At 35.4% G+C, this 17,787-nt stretch overlaps 1 protein-coding gene across 1 annotated transcript in view; it reads right to left on the bottom strand.

Annotated features, from left to right (window-relative positions):
* The window catches only part of ADAMTS20 (ADAM metallopeptidase with thrombospondin type 1 motif 20), a 207,427-nt gene that overhangs the window by 134,706 nt on the left and 54,934 nt on the right, over positions 1 to 17,787 (bottom strand). The window contains exons 5-7 of the mRNA XM_012459057.3: positions 14,046 to 14,129; positions 13,381 to 13,505; positions 11,605 to 11,645 (exon numbers count right to left, since the gene is read on the bottom strand). Of these exons, the coding sequence (XP_012314480.2) occupies positions 11,605 to 11,645; positions 13,381 to 13,505; positions 14,046 to 14,129 (250 nt within the window). The remainder of the gene's footprint in view (positions 1 to 11,604; positions 11,646 to 13,380; positions 13,506 to 14,045; positions 14,130 to 17,787) is intronic.

Below are 17,787 nucleotides of genomic sequence, written 5' to 3'. Positions count from 1 at the left end.
AACCAGCATCTGAGAAGCCCATTGCATGAAGATTCTCTATAACCATGGAACTCATACTAAGTCTACCACTGAAAGCACCCAGAACCGAAGCTAGGTGACAATAAACTATGAATATTAAAGGCACATCCTCAAGAAGGAAAAATTAAATTCAAAAAAAAAAAATTTAAATCAAAAATAAATACAAAAGTAATTAAAAGAAATAGTCTACCCAAATGAGAAGGAACCAGAAAAATAATTCTGGCAGTATCAAGAATAGGGTTCTATACTACCTCCAAAATATCATACTAACTCTCCAGAAGTGTATGCAAACCAAAATGAAATATTTGAAACACCAGACAAAGCATCCAAAAGGTTGATTTTTATGTAACTCAAGGAGATACAATAGAAAGGTGAAAACCAACACAGGATGTTTTTAAAATTTAGAATATAAATAAAAAATATTCTAAAGAGATAAATATTTTAAATAAAAATGAATCCGAACTTCTGGAAATGAAAGATACATTTAGGAAACTAGAAAGTGCAGTGCAAAGTTTTAACAATAGACTAGAACAAGTAGAAGAGAGAATTTCAGAGCTCAAAGAAAAGGCTTTCAAATTAACCCAATCAGACAAATTAAAAAGAAGAAGAAGAATGAAAAGAAATGAACAAAGTCTCCAAGAAATATGAGATTATGTAAAATGTCAAAACCTAAGAATTATAGTGTCCCTAAGGGAGAAAAAAATCAAAAATTTTGTACAATCTATTTGAGGGAATAATTGAAGAAAACTTCCCTGGCAATTTGGACATTCAGATACAAGAAGCTCAAGGAACTCTTGATAAAATCATTGCAAAATGGATATCACCAAGGCCTATAATCATCAGGCTATCTAAAGTCAACATGAAGGAAAGAACCCCAGGGTCAATTCACTACTGAATTCGACCACATATTCAAAGAAGAATTAGTATTAATTCTACTGAAACTGTTACAAAAGATGGAGGGAATCCTCCTTAACTCATTATATAAAGCCAGTATTGCCCTGACACCAAAGCCAAGAAAGGACATACAGAACAATATCCCTGATGAATATAGATAGAAAAATCCTCAGCAAAATACTAGCAAACTGAAGTGTGTATCAAAAAATCAATTCACCATGATCAAGGAGGTTTAATGCTAAGGATGCAGGGATGGTTCAACATACACAAGTCAATAAATGTGATTCATCACATAAACAGAATTAAAAATAAGAACTATATGATCATCTCAATAGATGCAGAAAAAGAACTTGACAAAATCCAGCATCCCTTTATGATAAAAAAAAAATCCTCAACAAACTAGGCATAGAAAGAACATACCTCAAAATAATAAAAGTCATATATGACAAACCCACCACCACAAATATATTGAACAGGGAAAAGCTGAAAGCATTCTCCCTGAGAACAAGAACAAGACAAAGATGCCCACTTTTACCACTTCTATTCAACATATTACTTGAAGTCTTAGAGCAATCAGGCAAGAGAAAGAAATAAAGGGCACCCACATTGGAAAAGAGGAAGTCAAACTATCTCTGTTCACTGATGATATGATCATATACCTAGACCATCTTATAGACTCCTCCGAAAGACTCCTAGATCTGATAAATGAATTCAGTAAAGTCTTAGGTTACAAAATCAACATACACAAATCAGTAGCACTGGTGTACACCAAAATCGACCAAGCAGAATATCAAATCAAGAACTTAATCTCTTTTAAAACAGCTGCAAAAAATAAAATACCTAAGAATACACTTAAGTGAGGAGGTGAAAAATCACAACAGGGAGAAATATAAAACACTGCTGAAAGGAAGTAAAGATGAATAACTATGAAACAAACACAAACACATCCCAGGCTCATGGATTGGAAAAATCACTATCAATGAAAATGACCATATTGCCAAAGAGAATCTACAGATTCAATGCATTTCTATCAAAATATCAATATCATTTCTCAAAGAATTAGAAAACAACATTCTAAAATTCATATGGAACCAAAAAGGGGCCCAATAGCCAAGGCAATACTAAGCAAAAAGAATAAATCTGAAGGCAACACGTACCCAACTTCAAACTATACTACAAGGCTAAAATAACCAAAATGGTATGGTACTGGTACAAAACCAGGCACATAGACCAATGGAACAGAAGAGAAAACCCACAAATAAAGCTAAATACCTAGAACTAACTGATATTTGACAAAGCATGCAAAAACATAAATTGGAGAAAGGATACTCTGTTTAATAAATGGTGGTAGGAAGGTTGGATAGCCACATGTAGAAGAATGAAACTGGATCCCGATCTTTCACCTTATATAAAAATCAACTCAAAATGGATTAAAGACATAAATCTAAGACTTGAAACCATAAAAATTCTAGAAGAAAACCTGGGAAAAATTCTTCTTGATATTAACACAGGCAAAGAATTTATGGGAGATACAAGATGGCAGAATAGGAACAGCTCTAGTGTATAGTTCCCAGCATGAACACAGAAGGTGAGTGGTCATCCAATTGCCAAACAAGTTTTTACTGCCCACAGACCAGGAGACTCCCGGGCAGAAAAGTGCCAAGAGTCTCCAGCACGACTGTTTCAGCCACCTTAGCAGGTCTTCGCACAAAAACTCACACAAATCTGGGCAGCCATTTCAACTGGCACCTGGAACACCTGGGAGACAGAGTCACCCATTCAACTGAAAAAAATCGGGCTGAAACAGGGAGCCTGGTATTCTGGCTTGGCTGGTCCCACCCCCACAAAGACCAGCAATCTGAAACATTCTAGATTGAGAGTTTCACAGTAAGCAGAGATGGACCCGGGATGGTCTAGTTCTGTAGGTGGAAGGGCATCTGCCATTACTGAGGCAGTCCACCACTACCGAGGCAGTCTACCATTACTGAGACAGTTCACCATTACCAAGGCACTCCGCCATTACTAAGGCAATCTGCCATTACTGAGGCAGACCACCATTACCAAGGCAGTTCTAACTATACCTCTATAAACAAAACGGTAAGGAAGCTCACACAGCAGCTGGGCAGAGCCCACAGCAGCTCAGCAATGCCTCTGCTGGCATACTGTGACTAGGATACCTCCTATCTGGGCAGAGCATCTCTGAAAAAAGGCAGCAGCACGTCAATAACTTATAAATAAAGCCCCACATTCCCAGGTCAGAGTAACGGGGAAAAAAGGCAGGTATGAGTTCTGCTGCAGCAGATTTAAATGTACCTGCCCAGCAGCTCTGAATGGAACAATGGAACTCAGCTCAGCACTTGAGCTCCCATAAGGGACAGATAGTCTCCTCAAGCAGCTCCCTGACACCTGTATATCTAAAGAGATACCTCATAAAGGAGAGCTCAGACTGACATCTGGTGGGTATCCTTCCAGGACAAAGACAACAGAAAAAGAAACTGGAAGCAACCCTTACTGTTCTGCAGCTGCTGCAGGTGATTCACAGGCAAGCAGGGTCTGGAGGGGACCTCCAGCAGTCCTACAGCAGAGGGACCTGACTGTTAGAAGGAAAACTAAAAACAGAAATAACTTCATCATCAGCAAAAAGGTAGTCCACTTAGAGACCCCATCCAAAAGTCACCAACTACAAAGACCACAGGTAGATAAATCCACAAAGATGGGAAGAAACCATGTTTTCATCCAAAAAGGATGAAAACACCCAAAACCAGAACGCCTCTCCTCATCCAAGAGATCACAATTTCTCACCAGCAAGGGAACAAAGCTGGATGGAGAATGAGTCTGATGAATTCACAGAAACAGGCTTCACAAGGTGGGTAATAACAACCTTCTCTGAGCTAAAATAACATGTTCTAATCCAATGCACAGAAACTAAGAACCTTGAAAAAAGGTTTGATGAAATGCTAATGAGAATAAACAGCTTAGAGAAAAATATAAATCACCTGATGGAACTGAAAAGCACAACATGAGAACTTTGCGAAGCATACACAAGTTTCAATAGCCAAATCAACCAAGCAGAAGAAAGGGTATCAGAGATTGAAGATCAACTCAATGAAATAAAACAAGAAAGCAAGACTAGAGTGAAAAGAAATGAACAAAGCCTCCAGGAAATATGGGATTATGTGAAATGACCTAATCTACATTTGATCAGTGTATCTGAATGTGACGGGGAGGATGAATCCAAGCTGGAAAACACTCTTCAGGATATTATCTAGGAGAACTTCCCCAAACTAGCAAGGAAGGCCAATATTCAAGTCCAGTAAATACTGAACACACCACAAAGATATTCCTCGAGAAGAGCAACCCCAAGGCACATAATGATCAGATTCACCACGGCTGAAATGAAGGAAAAAATGCCAAGGACAGCCAGAGAGAAAGGTCAGGTTACCCACAAAGGGAAGCACATCAGACCCACAGTGGATCTCTCAGCAGAAACCCTACAAGCCAGAAGAGAGTGGGGGCCAATAGTCAACATCCTTAAAGAAAAGAACTTTCAACTTAGAATTTCATATCCAGCCAAACTAAGCTTCATAAGAGGAGAAATAAAACCCTTTCAGAACAAGCAATTGCTGAGAGCTTTCATCACCACCAGGCCTGCCTTACAAGAGCTCCTGAAAGAAGCACTAACCATAGAGACAAACAACCAGTACCAGCCACTCCAAAAATGTACCAAATGGTAAAGAGCATCAACACCATGAAGAAACTGCATCAACTAATGGGCAAAACAACCAGCTAGCATCAAAATGGCAGGATCAAATTCACACATAACAATATTAACCTTAAATGTAAATGGGCTAAATGCCCCAATCAAAAGACACAGACAGGCAAATTGGATAAAAATTCAAAACACATTGGTGTGCTGTATTGAGGAAACCCATCTCAAGTGCAAGGACGCACATAGGCTCAAACTAAAGGGATGGAGGAAAATTTATCAAGCAAATGGAGAGAAGAAAAAAAAAAGCAGGAGTTGAATCCTAGTCTCTGATTAAATAGACTTTAAACCAACAAAGATAAAAAGACCCAGATACATAAAGCAAGTACTTAATGGCCTACAAAGGGACTTAGACTCCCACACAATAATAATGGGAGACTTTAACACCCCACTGTCAATATTAGACAGATCAACAAGACAGAAAATTAACAAGGATATCCAGGATTTGAACTCATATGTGGACCAAGCAAACCTAATAGACATTTACAGAACTCTCCACCCTAAATCCACAGAATATACATTCTTCTCAGCACCACATAACACCTACTCTAAAATTGACCACATAATTGGAAGTAAATCACTCCTCAGAAAATGCAAAAGAATGGAAATCATAACAAACAGTCTATCATACCACAGTGCAATCAAATTAGAACTCAGGATTCAGAAACTAATTCAGAACTGCACAACTTCATGGAAACTGAACAACTGGCTCTCGAATGTTGACTGAATAAACAATGAAATGAAGGCAGAAATAAAATGTTCTTCGAAACCAACGAGTACAAAGACACAACATACCAGAATCTCCGGGACACATTTAAAGCAGTCTCTAGAGGAAAATATATAGCAATAAGTGCCCACATGAGAAGAAAGGAGAGATCTAAAATTGACACCCTATCATCAAAATTGAAAGAGCTAGAGGAGCAAGATCAAAAAAACTCAAAACCTAGCAGAAGACAAGAAATAACTAAGATCAAAGCAGAATTGAAGGAGATAGAGACACAAAAAACCCTTCAAAAAATCATAAATCCAGGAGCTTGTTTTTCGAAAAGATCAACAATATAGACAGACCGCTAGCCATATTAATAAAAAAGAAAAGAGAGAAGAATCAAATAGATTCAATAAAAAAGAATAAAGGAGATATCACCACAGATTTTACAGAAATACAAACTACCATCAGAGATTACTACAAACAACTCTATGCACATAAACCAGTAAACCTGGAAGAAATGGGTAAATTTCTAGACACTTGCACCCTCCCAAGACTAAACCAGGAAGAAATCAAAACCCTGAATAGACCAATAATAAGAGCTGAAGTTGAGGCAGCAATTAATAGCCTACCAACCAAAAAAGCCCAGGTCCAGATGGGTTCACAGCTGAGTTCTACCAGACATACAAACAAGAGCTTGTACCACCTGTTCTGAAACTATTCCAAACAATCCAAAAAGAGAAAATCCTTCCCAAATCATTTTATAAGACCAACATCATCCTGATACCAAAACCCGGCAGAGACTCAACAAGAAAAGAAAACTTCAGACCAATATCCATGATCAACATAGATGTAAAAGTCTTCAGTAACTGGCAAACTGATTCCAACAGCACATCAAAAAGCTTATCCATCACAATCAAGTAGGCTCTATCCTGGGATGCAAGGCTGGTTCAATGTATGCAAATCTATAAACATAATTCACCACATAAACAGAACCAAAGACAAAAACCACATGATTATCTCAATAGATGCACAGAAGGCCTTTGACAAAATTCAACAGCCCTTTATGCTAAAAATTCTCAATAAACTAGGTATCAATGGAACATATCTCAAAATAATAAAAGCTATTTATGACAAACCCACAGCCAATATCATGCTGAATGGGCAAAAATTGGAAGTATTCCCTTTGAAATCTGGCACTAAACAAGGATGCCCTCTCTCACCACTCCTATTCAGTATAGTATTGTAAGTTCTAGCCAGAGCAATCAGGCAAGAAAAAGAAATAAAGGGTATTTAATTGGGAAAGGAGGAAGTCAAATTGTCTCTATTTGCAGACGACATGATTGTATATTTAGAAGACACCATTGTCTCAGCCCAAAATCTCCTTAAATTGATAAGCAACTTCAGCAAAGTCTCAGGATACAAAATCAATGTGCAGAAATCACAAGCATTCCTTTACACAAATAACAGAATTAAGGAGAGCCACATCAAGAACAAACTGCCATTCAAAATTGCTACAAAGAAAATTAACTACCTAGGAAAACAACTAACAAGGGGCATGAAGGACCTTTTCAAGGAGAACTACAAACCACTGCTCAAGGAAATAGGAGAGGATACAAACAGATGGAAAAACATTCCATGCTTGTGGTTAGGAAGAATCAATATTGTGAAAATGGCCATAATGCCCAAAGTAATTTATAGATTCAAGGCTATCCCCATCAAGCTACCTATGACCCTCTTCACAGAAGTGGAAAAAACCACCTTAAACTTCATATGGAACCAAAAGAGAGCCCGCATAGCCAAGTCAATTCTAAGCAAAGAGAACAAAGCTGGAGGCATCACACTACCTGACTTCAAACTATACTAAACGGCTGCAGTAATCAAAACAGCATGGTACTGGTACCAAAACAGAGATAAAGACAAATGGAACAGAACAGAGACCTTGGAGGCAATGCCACACATCTACAACCACCTGATCTTTGACAAACCTGACAAAAACAAGCAATGGGGAAAGGATTCCCTGTTTAATAAATGGTGTTGGGAAAACTGGCTAGCCATGTGCAGAAAGCAGAAACTGGACCCCTTCCTGATACCTTACACTAAAATTAACTCCAGATGGATTAAGACTTAAACATAAGACCTAACACCATAAAAACCCTAGAAGAAAACCTAGGCAAAACCATTCAGGACATAGGCATAGGCAAGGACTTCATAACTAAAATACCAAAAGCATTGGCAACAAAAGCCAAAATAGACAAATGAGATCTAATTAAACTCCAGAGCTTCTGTACAGCAAAGGAAACAATCATTAGAGTGAACGGGCAACCAACAGAATGGGAAAAAATTTTTGCAATCTACCCATCTGACAAAGGGCTAATAACCAGAATCTACAAAGAACTAAAACAGATTTACAAGAAAAAAACAAACAAACCCATTCAAAAGTGGGCAAACAATATGAACAGATATTTTTCAAAAGAAGACATATATGAGGCCAACAAACATATGAAAAAATGCTCATCATCACTAGTCATTAGAGAAATGCAAATCAAAACCACATTGAAATATCATTTCACGCCAGTTAGAATGGAGACAACATTAAGAAATCTGGAGACAACAGATGCTGGAGAGGATTTGGAGAAATAGGAACACTTCTACAATGTCGGTGGGAGTGTAAATTAGCTCAACCATTGTGGAAGACAGTGTGGCGATTCCTCAAGGACCTAGAAATAGAAATTCCTTTTAACCCAGCAATCCCATTACTGGGTATATATCCAAAGGATTATAAATCATTCTATTACGAAGACACATGCACACAAATTCTCATTGTGTCACTGTTTACAACAGCAAAGACCTGGAACCAACCCAAATGCCTACTGATGATAAACTGGACAAGGAAAATGTGTCACATATACACCATGGAATACTATGCAGCCATAAAAAATGATGAGTTTGTGTCCTTTGTAGGGACATGGATAAATCTGGAAACCATCATTCTCAGCAAACTGACACAAAAACAGAAAATCAAACACTGCATGTTCTCACTCATAGGTGGGTATTGAACAGTGATAACACATGGACACAGGGAGGGGAGCATTACACATGGTGTCTGTTGTGGGGGACTAGGGGTGGGACAGCAGGGTTAGGGAGTTGGGGGGGTATAATATGGAGAGAAATGTCAGATATAGGTGACGGGGATGGAGGCAGCAAACCACATTGCCATGTATGTACCTATGCAACAAGCCTGCATGTTCTACACATGTACCCCAGAGCCTAAAGTACAATAAAATATATTTTTTAAAAAAGGAATTTATAATTAAGACCCCAAAAGCAGGTAAACCATAAATAAATAAATAAATAAATAAATAAATGGGACCTGATTAAATTAAAAAGCTTCTGCACAGTAAAAGAAATAATCATCAGAGTAAATAGACAACACAGAGTTGGAGAAAATATTTGTACACGATGCATCTGACAAAGGACTAATATACAGAATCTACAAGAAACTCAAACAAATCAGCAAGAAAACAAATAATCCCATTAAAAAGTGAGCAAAGGACATGAACAGACATTTCTCAAAGGAGATATACAATTGGCCAACAAACAAATGAAAAAATGCTCAACATTACTAATCATCAGGAAAATGCAAATTAAAACCACAATGAGATACCACCTTACCCCAACCAGAAAGGCCATTATTATAAAGTCAAAAAACAACAGATATTGGCATTGATGTGGTAAAAAAAGAAATGCTTATACACTGCTGATAAGAATGTAAGTTAGTATAACCTCTACGGAAAATAGTATGGAGATGAATCAAAGAACTAAAAATATATCTACCATTTGATCCAGTAATTCCACTACTGGGTATTTACCCAAAGAAAAAGTCACTATATAAAAATGACATCTGCACACATATGCTATCTCAGCACAATTCACAACTGCAAAAATACTTTGCTCAACTGATGAGTGAGCAAGAAAATGTGGTATGTATAGGCCATGGATTGCTATTCAGACACAAAAAAAAATGAAATAATGTCTTTTGTGGCAATTTGGATGGAACTGGAGGCATTATTCTAAATGAAGTTACTCAGGAATCAAAAACCAAATACTGCATGTTCTCACTTATAAATGGGAGCTAAGCTATAGCTATGCAAATTTTATATATGACATTGCAGATTCTAAGAAAAAGAGGAATTATTCAATGTATATTCAATGTATATGGTTTAGGGAGTTGGTTATTCAAATAAAAAGGATTATGAATGTAACTTCACAATGATTTCAAAGCAGTTGTTTATTTTGAGGGTTAGAAGAATTGGGGTTTTTGTTTTTGTGTATTTTTTTTTTTAAATCAGGTACAACTGATTTTTAAGAGTAATTCAATTTGGTGAGTTGAGAGAGGGAAGGAAAGACGTTAAAAAGTAATGTTTAGATGGAAACAAAAGGTATGAATGTGGTTATACAGTTCAAGTTTAACAAGGAAAATTTTTGGCTTTTTTTTTTAACTTATGTGTTCTATGGTTAACCACTAAGGGGTATTACAGGTTATTCCAGCTTTTCCGAATACTAATTATGTTGGTTTTAAGAAGACTCCATAATCAAAAGGTGGTTTTCTCCTTGTCTGTGCGAGTAGATGATGCAACCCACACAGTGATTTCGAACTTCTTTGATAGAATTTCCACCACTACTTTGTTGAACTTCTCATTGTAGTGTCTGTCTTACCAATTGTGAAATCATAATATAAGTTTATAAAAATTGCAAGACTACACATCATTTTGCATGAATAATACCCATTAGAGCTAAGGAGACTGACATGTTTTATAGCATTTCTGGGTAAATAAAAATTGTAAAGGCATTCACCATTTACTAGCTTTGTACAACATTATAAAGGTAGAAGCAAAACAGCAGCACATCGTGCTTGGCCTATAGGATTGCTTTAACACCATTACATTAAATAGACAGTGTGCATAGTGTAAATGCCAACTCTTGCAAATTTACAATACTTAAATGTACTTAACACTCTAATGTATTAAAAGTATAAAGAAAAAACTAAACAAGCACTTATAGCAATACTATGAAATTTCCAATAATTGTCTTGACTGTTGCCTTTGGCTCTTTAGTGCAATTTTTCTACATTGTAATTATTACATTGTACTGCTTTGTATTTCCCATTTGTTGTACATAACTTCAGAGTTAAGTACTAGTACACCAAATACTGGAATCATCTCTCACTTATTGTACATGCAATGTAACAACATACAGTTTTGGTGCTTAACAATATTCCTTTTTTCCTTAATAAAGGATATTTATTTGAATTTTTAAAAAAGGAACTAATAAAACTAGATCTCTATCTGATACAATATCAAAAAATTACCCCAATGGATTAGAGATTTAAATGTTAAAGGAAAAATTTTCAGATATTTACGAGACTGGGGAAAAAATGAGAAATCTGAAGATACTCAGTATTTATAAAGATATAATCAAAAGGAATGTTTATTGATAAATGTATAAATTGGTATAACTGCTTTAGAAAATAATTTGTTATATCATATAAATGTGAATATTAGGTCACTTAGTGGCACAGGCATCTGAATCCTAGGAATATACCCTAGCTCTTCCAGTGAAGTTCATGACACAAAACAGTGGAATCAGCCCAAATATACCTCAATGTGATATGGATATATAAATTATAGATGAAATATTATATAACAGTGAAAATGCATAAACTTCAACTACAGAATTCAAAAAGAAGCAAAAGTAATTTTTGTTTAGGAACACATATATATGTAACAAAACTATTTTTCAAAAGACAGAAGGAATTGGTAAATACAAAATTCACTCAATTGGCTACCTCATGGGGAAAAGCAGAGAGATGGAAAATGAACATAGACCACACAATAGTAGTGACAAAATTCTAACTTAAATCTAGTGGTGAATTCATGGCTATTCATTTTGTTATTTCCCTTTAAACTGGCATATAGGTGATTATGTATTATTTCTCATGCACAGCATTTGATATTTAGCAATTTGCAAATAAATATTAGTTCTTATTTTGTAAAATTTACAGCAGCAGAATGAAGTAACAGTGACAAGTGTAATAATGTATTAGAATAATTAATCAAAATTACTAAAATGTAAAATAAATGGAAATTAGCCTAAACATTATTTTAAATAACTCAATAAACAATTACATAAGCTAAACTTAATTAACAAAATAACTTACCTAATATGTTACAGCTCTCTTTAGATGAACAAATGTCTTCCCTTAAAATAAAAGATAGGTTTGAAGCATTTTTGGAAAATATTTTTGCAACAAGCTAAAATAAAATAAAGAAGCTTTAACTATGACATGACTACTACCACAAACTAACATTTAAAATCTAGTTCATATTAATGTCTCAAAAAGTCTAAACCTAGAGCAATGCACCATTTGTCCATATCAATAAGCAGTATGTACTGTATAATGAGTGTTGTAAATAGTTGAATCATTAACCAAGTTCAATGAAAAGCTAGTATATTTTTAATGTCTCTGCTTTTACTTACACAGTATATATAATATATAGTTTACCCTCATGATGATTCAACATCATCATGAGCTTCAGTTATCATTATCTTATGCAAAATAACGGAGTTCTCAGATGTTAACAAGTTGCTTAATTTTTTTTTTTTTTTTTTTTGCTTCTGCATTACTTAGTCAATGGCCATTCAATTTGACAGTTCTCATGTCTCTTTTCTAATCACCTCTTTCTCATAGCCCTTTCTTCCTCCAATATTTAATCTGCTAGCTCCAATCTCTGCTGCTTGGCTTCTAACTATAATCCAGAGCAGAACCATAGACAATATATAATATAATACTATGTATAAAATTTAATCAATTCTGCTTACTTTTCAAAAGAGATTAAAGTACAGTCATGCACTGCATAACATGATTCAGTCAACAATAGACTGCATATATGACATTGGTCCTATAAGATTATGATATCATATTTATACTGTACCTTTTCTATGTTTAGGTATGTTTAGATACACAAGTACATACCATTGTGTTACAAATGCCTACAGTATTCAGTACAATAACATGCTATACAGGCTTGTAGCCTAGGACCAACATGCTATACCATATTGCCTAGGTGTGTAGTAAGTAGGCTACACCACCTAGGTTTGCATAAGTACACTCTATGATACTTGCATAAAGACTAAATCACCTAATGGTTCATTTGTCAGACTGTGTCCCCATCATTAAGCAACACATGACTGTACATGAACCATATGTTAGCTATTTTACATTGGCTAAAGGTTTTAATTTCAGGATTCTAGAAAACTGAGATTTCTTTGAGTTTGATTCCCAAGTAAAGGATTTATTTAGTTAGACAACCAAATATCAAGCCTAGAATTTATATATTCTTGTAGTATTACTGTTGCTGAAACAAAGGTGTGAATTAACAATGTATAGTATTTCTTGTAAAATGAACAATAATTTTATAATAGCAGAAGCTGTTTTCATATAAATAAGTAGATTTGAGAACAATTCTAGCAAAGGCAGCATGGTAATTAAGGCATGCATTAAGCATCAAAACAAGGAACAGAAAAATAGATTTTTTTAAAGTACAGGGAGTCCAAAAAGTGAACAAATGAAAGAACAAAGTTATTTCCAAGCAACTGAAACATCAAGAGGGAATGAACAAAACCTGCTCTGAATTCCATAACTATGTTAATTTCTTAATTATCTCATTCTGTCACTAATATCATAAGGAAATTATTTTGTTAGATCAAATCACTACTCAGCAACCTGACATTGCTAATTTCCCAGAGAACTAACTAATATTCTGGTTTGAAAATATAGAAGAACGCTTTTATTCGATAGTGTCTTTTGTAATACAAGTTCTCATAGAACACTTCTGTGTATTATTAATGAAGAATGAAGATAATAAGAAGTATTAGTCATGCAGGAGGGGAAAAGTAAAAGATTGTATGAGAAAGGTTATTTCTATAATCATACCTAGTGATAAGAACAGCAGTGTCATGGTGGGAAGGGTGAACATCATCGAGGACATTCTGAGTTTTTTGCCATGAACAAAATTTGCTTAACGTGGCACCACCATCATAATTAATGACTGGTCCTTCCTATGCAAAATAAGCAATGCAATACTATGTCAAAATATTAATGTCCCCTTTTCCTTCCAACTTTATCAGCATCTGCACAATTTATCAAATCGCATTCTCACAGGCAAATGAGGGACTGACAGCATCTCTTCTTCATATATTAACTCTAACAAATTTTAGCAATATCAAAAACATTATGACCCAAACTGAATCTAATTAGATCTTCTTAATATAACCATCCAATATTTAGGAATAAAACATTTTTAAAAACTACTATATTTTAAATCCTCTGACATCAGGATTATAAAAATGAATACTAAGGTTTTTAATCTTTTATTCTTGGTTTATTCATTTTTGTTATTTCATTTGCTCAGTTAAACACTGTTGTCACTCTATTTTATTTCCATCACAACAAATAAGGGTAATCTCATTCCTTTTCAAATCAAGTTTTTAAAGTAAATTTTAAAAAACCTCATTTCTAATAAGAGTTCCATAATCTCTATGTACTCTCACTAAAAGCTTACTACAGCTAAGATTACTAATTTTAGACCGGTATCTTACCTGCTCATGGTGAATAATAACTAATTTAACCACTGCTATGTGTATAAAATTTCCAATACTTGGATCCTTGTAGATTGTTGCAACCTGCATACAAAAAAAAAGTAGGATTAGTTGTCTAAAATGAATATTTCTTCTTAAAAGTAAGTTGAAACCAGTCACAGAGTACCAATTCTCCAATTGCACTGCACATAGGAATCTTGGAATTTCTTAAAATGCTTTTACAAATCCTCATGTTCAGACCACGTCCCTTGACAATTAAATCAGAATCTGTAGGATTGAAACCCAGGCATCTTAAAGATTCAGAATTTGAGTATCTTAAACCTTGCTACTGAGACTAATCTATGGATCAGCAGCATCCACGTAACCTAGAGCTTATATGAATACACGAAATCTCAGACCCCACCCTAGATTAATGATTCAGAGTCTGCACTTTAACGAGATCGCAAGTGATCTGAACACATATTAGAGTTTGGAACTGTTGTTATGGATGATTCAGCAAGGAATTCACTTCATTCTGTGTCATAATCCACAATTTATATGACAACAATCTTCCATAAAAATATGTAAGTTTTACCTATTTTTTTCTAATAGTTCATCTACTCTTTCAGCTACGGTTGCATATTTCCAGCTCCAAATATGGTTGTTATTTTTAAAGTTTAGAATTACCAGAATCCATGGAGACAGATCCATCCAGAATCATATAAACAGCCCTAGAAGAGGTCATGAGTCACTATCTGGTTCTCAATTTTCCAGCACTGGAAAATGCTAGGCACTCTGCACAGGCTCTGCATGAGCTCATTTATCATTCATGATCAAGGTGCCATCCAATTCACTATTTATATTCTCTTCTTGTAGCCATTATAGAGGTTGCCACTGCAGTAGGAGTATCTTCCATGGCCAATACCTCTGCTTGGTACTTAATTAGAGACATAGCCCACTCTGGACCTGGGCTACCTGTGTAATGAAAACTGCTTCTGAATCCTAGATCACCTTCTAGTTGGTCACTGCCTAAATCAAGTCAGCCATTGCTCCAGGGGGTGCTACTTTGCTCATTTGTTTAATAAATAAATGTTCAGCATTTACTCCTTGCTTTGTTGGCTAGAGAAGCAGATACAGGTAAGAGGACAAAGGCCCTGACCTTGTGGAGCTTACAGTTTGTTAGAAGTATCACTACCAGAGTCCTCACTCTATCAGCCAAAACTGCTTCACCATAACATGTAACATGACTGCTGTCAATGTCTCTTGTGCCAAATGGACTACTACCAGAACTAGACCCAAAAGCATCTTTAGAGCTGCTGATACTGTAGGGTCAGCATGAGCATAAATACATAATCCAGCATCTTTACTACTGTTATAGCTGTGCAGCCTCAAAAACTTACAGGTTTGCCATCTGTACCTATAGTGATGACTTTGGCTCTGGTAGTAGCATGTTTTGGCAAGTGTGGAGGTGGCTCCAGAGATTTGACAGTAAGTTAAGACAGAGATAGTCACCTGATTGACAATTTCAAGCATGTCTGTTAGCAATGCAGTATTTCTCACTTTAAAATAGGAGCTGTGAATTTACAGTTGAATTTATAAATACCCATTTTACATGCAACATTTTAAAATGTATCTACCACAGGAAAAAAAAAAAAGCACACCTGTCTTTGTGATTTTAGAGTTACCCTTGATCCTGTGAGTTTAAAAGTGGATGCTTTTCTAAGTCACATTACAAGGTAAAAGATACACCTCAAAGGTATTTATAAATGTTCTTTTTCTCCCATAAATGAAAAACAGCTGTGAAGACTTCTGTGTCTCAGAAGAATATGCATACCCAGTAGTCCACAGAAAAAAGAGCATGTGCACTATGAGGTGTCTACACAGCTAATTACTATATTCATTGACCCAAGTATTTTGACTACCAATGACAATTTGGATATTACAATATCAAGTATAAAATATGTAACCACAAAAATATTTCCAGTTTCAGAAGGAAACAGATGCTGCTCCTTTATTGAAAAGTGACCAATCTTCAAGCTAGAATTTGGAAAAAAATTCCCAATATTCTGACAATATAATTTGAAATATATTACTACAGCAAAATAGCCTTAAATGTAAGACTAGGGAAAAGATAATGCAAACAACTGTTATGTAACAAATCCTATGATATAGGAAGTATTATAGTGTCAGTTTTACTGATAAGAACAGTAAGATACAGAGAAGTTATGTAACACACTGAAGATTAGGCAGCTGGTAGCAAACAGAACCCAATTTTCATCCTGTACAGTCTGGCTTTAGAGCACAGACTACTTTATCTGATCTTATTTCAGCATTCTACCCTCAAGTCATTCTCAGTTCTTGGCACAAAACATTTCAAAACCCGGCTGCAATTCATCCCCTAGCCACTGGTATTATCCTGTTATGTTCACTTGCCAGTGGCCTAGGAGAAGTCATAGGCAGTCAGCAAACATGGGCTTTACTTCTAGCTCTATTAGTAGCTACAAGCTAGTTGTTCAACCCCGGAAAATGCATTTATCTTTTTTTTTTTTTTTTGGTCTTAATGTCCTTAATATCCATGTTGAGGCACTGGGTACCCTTGAGTCACAATGTCTTTGCATAGTGGATTAATATTAACCAGGTGCTGTTGGGGAAGTGTTGTGAAGGACATTTGTTGTTGTTGTTTGACTGTTTTTTTTTTTGTTTTGTTTTGTTTTTTTGAGACAGTTTCGCTCTTGTTACCCAGGCTGAAGTGCAATGGCGCGATCTCGGCTTACCGCAACCTCCGCCTCCTGGGTTCAGGCAATTCTCCTGCCTCAGCCTCCTGAGTAGCTGGGATTACAGGCACACGCCACCGTGCCTAGCTAATTTTTTTCTATTTTTAGTAGAGACGGGGTTTCACCATGTTGACCAGGATGGTCTCAATCTCTTGACCTCGTGATCCACCCGCCTCGGCCTCCCAAAGTGCTGGGATTACAGGCGTGAGCCACCGCGCCCGGCCGACTTTGGTTTTAAAGAAAAAAATTATTCCACAGTTTGATAAATAAGCTAAAATAATTAGATATATTCATCGAATCTTGAATAGGCTAACACACACACATACACACACATTAAATCTATGAGACAGAGATATTATATACAGCATTTCATGTAACTATATAATCACAGTCCTTAGCCTTGGAGCATATCAAAGGACTAATATTCCATTCCATAAACTACATTTTAGGAAACACCAGACCAGATTTCTAACGTATCATCCTATTCTATACAGCCATATAATATTTTAATATATTATTGTAATCACTACATTTTAGAGTGCTATGTATTAGAATTTTTATTGATCTAACTAAAATGTATTTAATCTTTTATTCTTCAAATGTTAGTTTCCTTCATATAAGTAGTTCCTATTTCTTTATAGATTTCATAAAATAGTAAATATTATTATTTCATGGATATCTAATGAAAGGTAAAGAATAATGGGATGAATTGTATTGCTGAAATCTTTAAGAAAATTCTAGGCAAAATATACTTCATACAAAGCATGAAACAAATTGCTAGCACCATTAACTTACCAATCATTTTGAAAATAATTTCTAGATGGAGCTTTAGCAAATGTTCACATATGGTATGTTCATAAGCCACCTTCATTAAGAAGTACAAAATCATCTATAAAAACTGATTTTGACAAAGAAATTTTATATACAAAGATCATTACTCTTTACTTCTTCAGAAAGATCTTTGCATTTTTAAATTGAAAATTATGAAA

This window comes from Aotus nancymaae, unplaced genomic scaffold (genome assembly GCF_030222135.1).
Source record: "Aotus nancymaae isolate 86718 unplaced genomic scaffold, 86718_ANA_hifiasm-v0.15.2.pri h1tg000092l, whole genome shotgun sequence".
NCBI classification, from domain to species: Eukaryota; Metazoa; Chordata; class Mammalia; order Primates; family Aotidae; genus Aotus; species Aotus nancymaae.
This window is presented reverse-complemented; position numbering and strand designations above follow the sequence as displayed.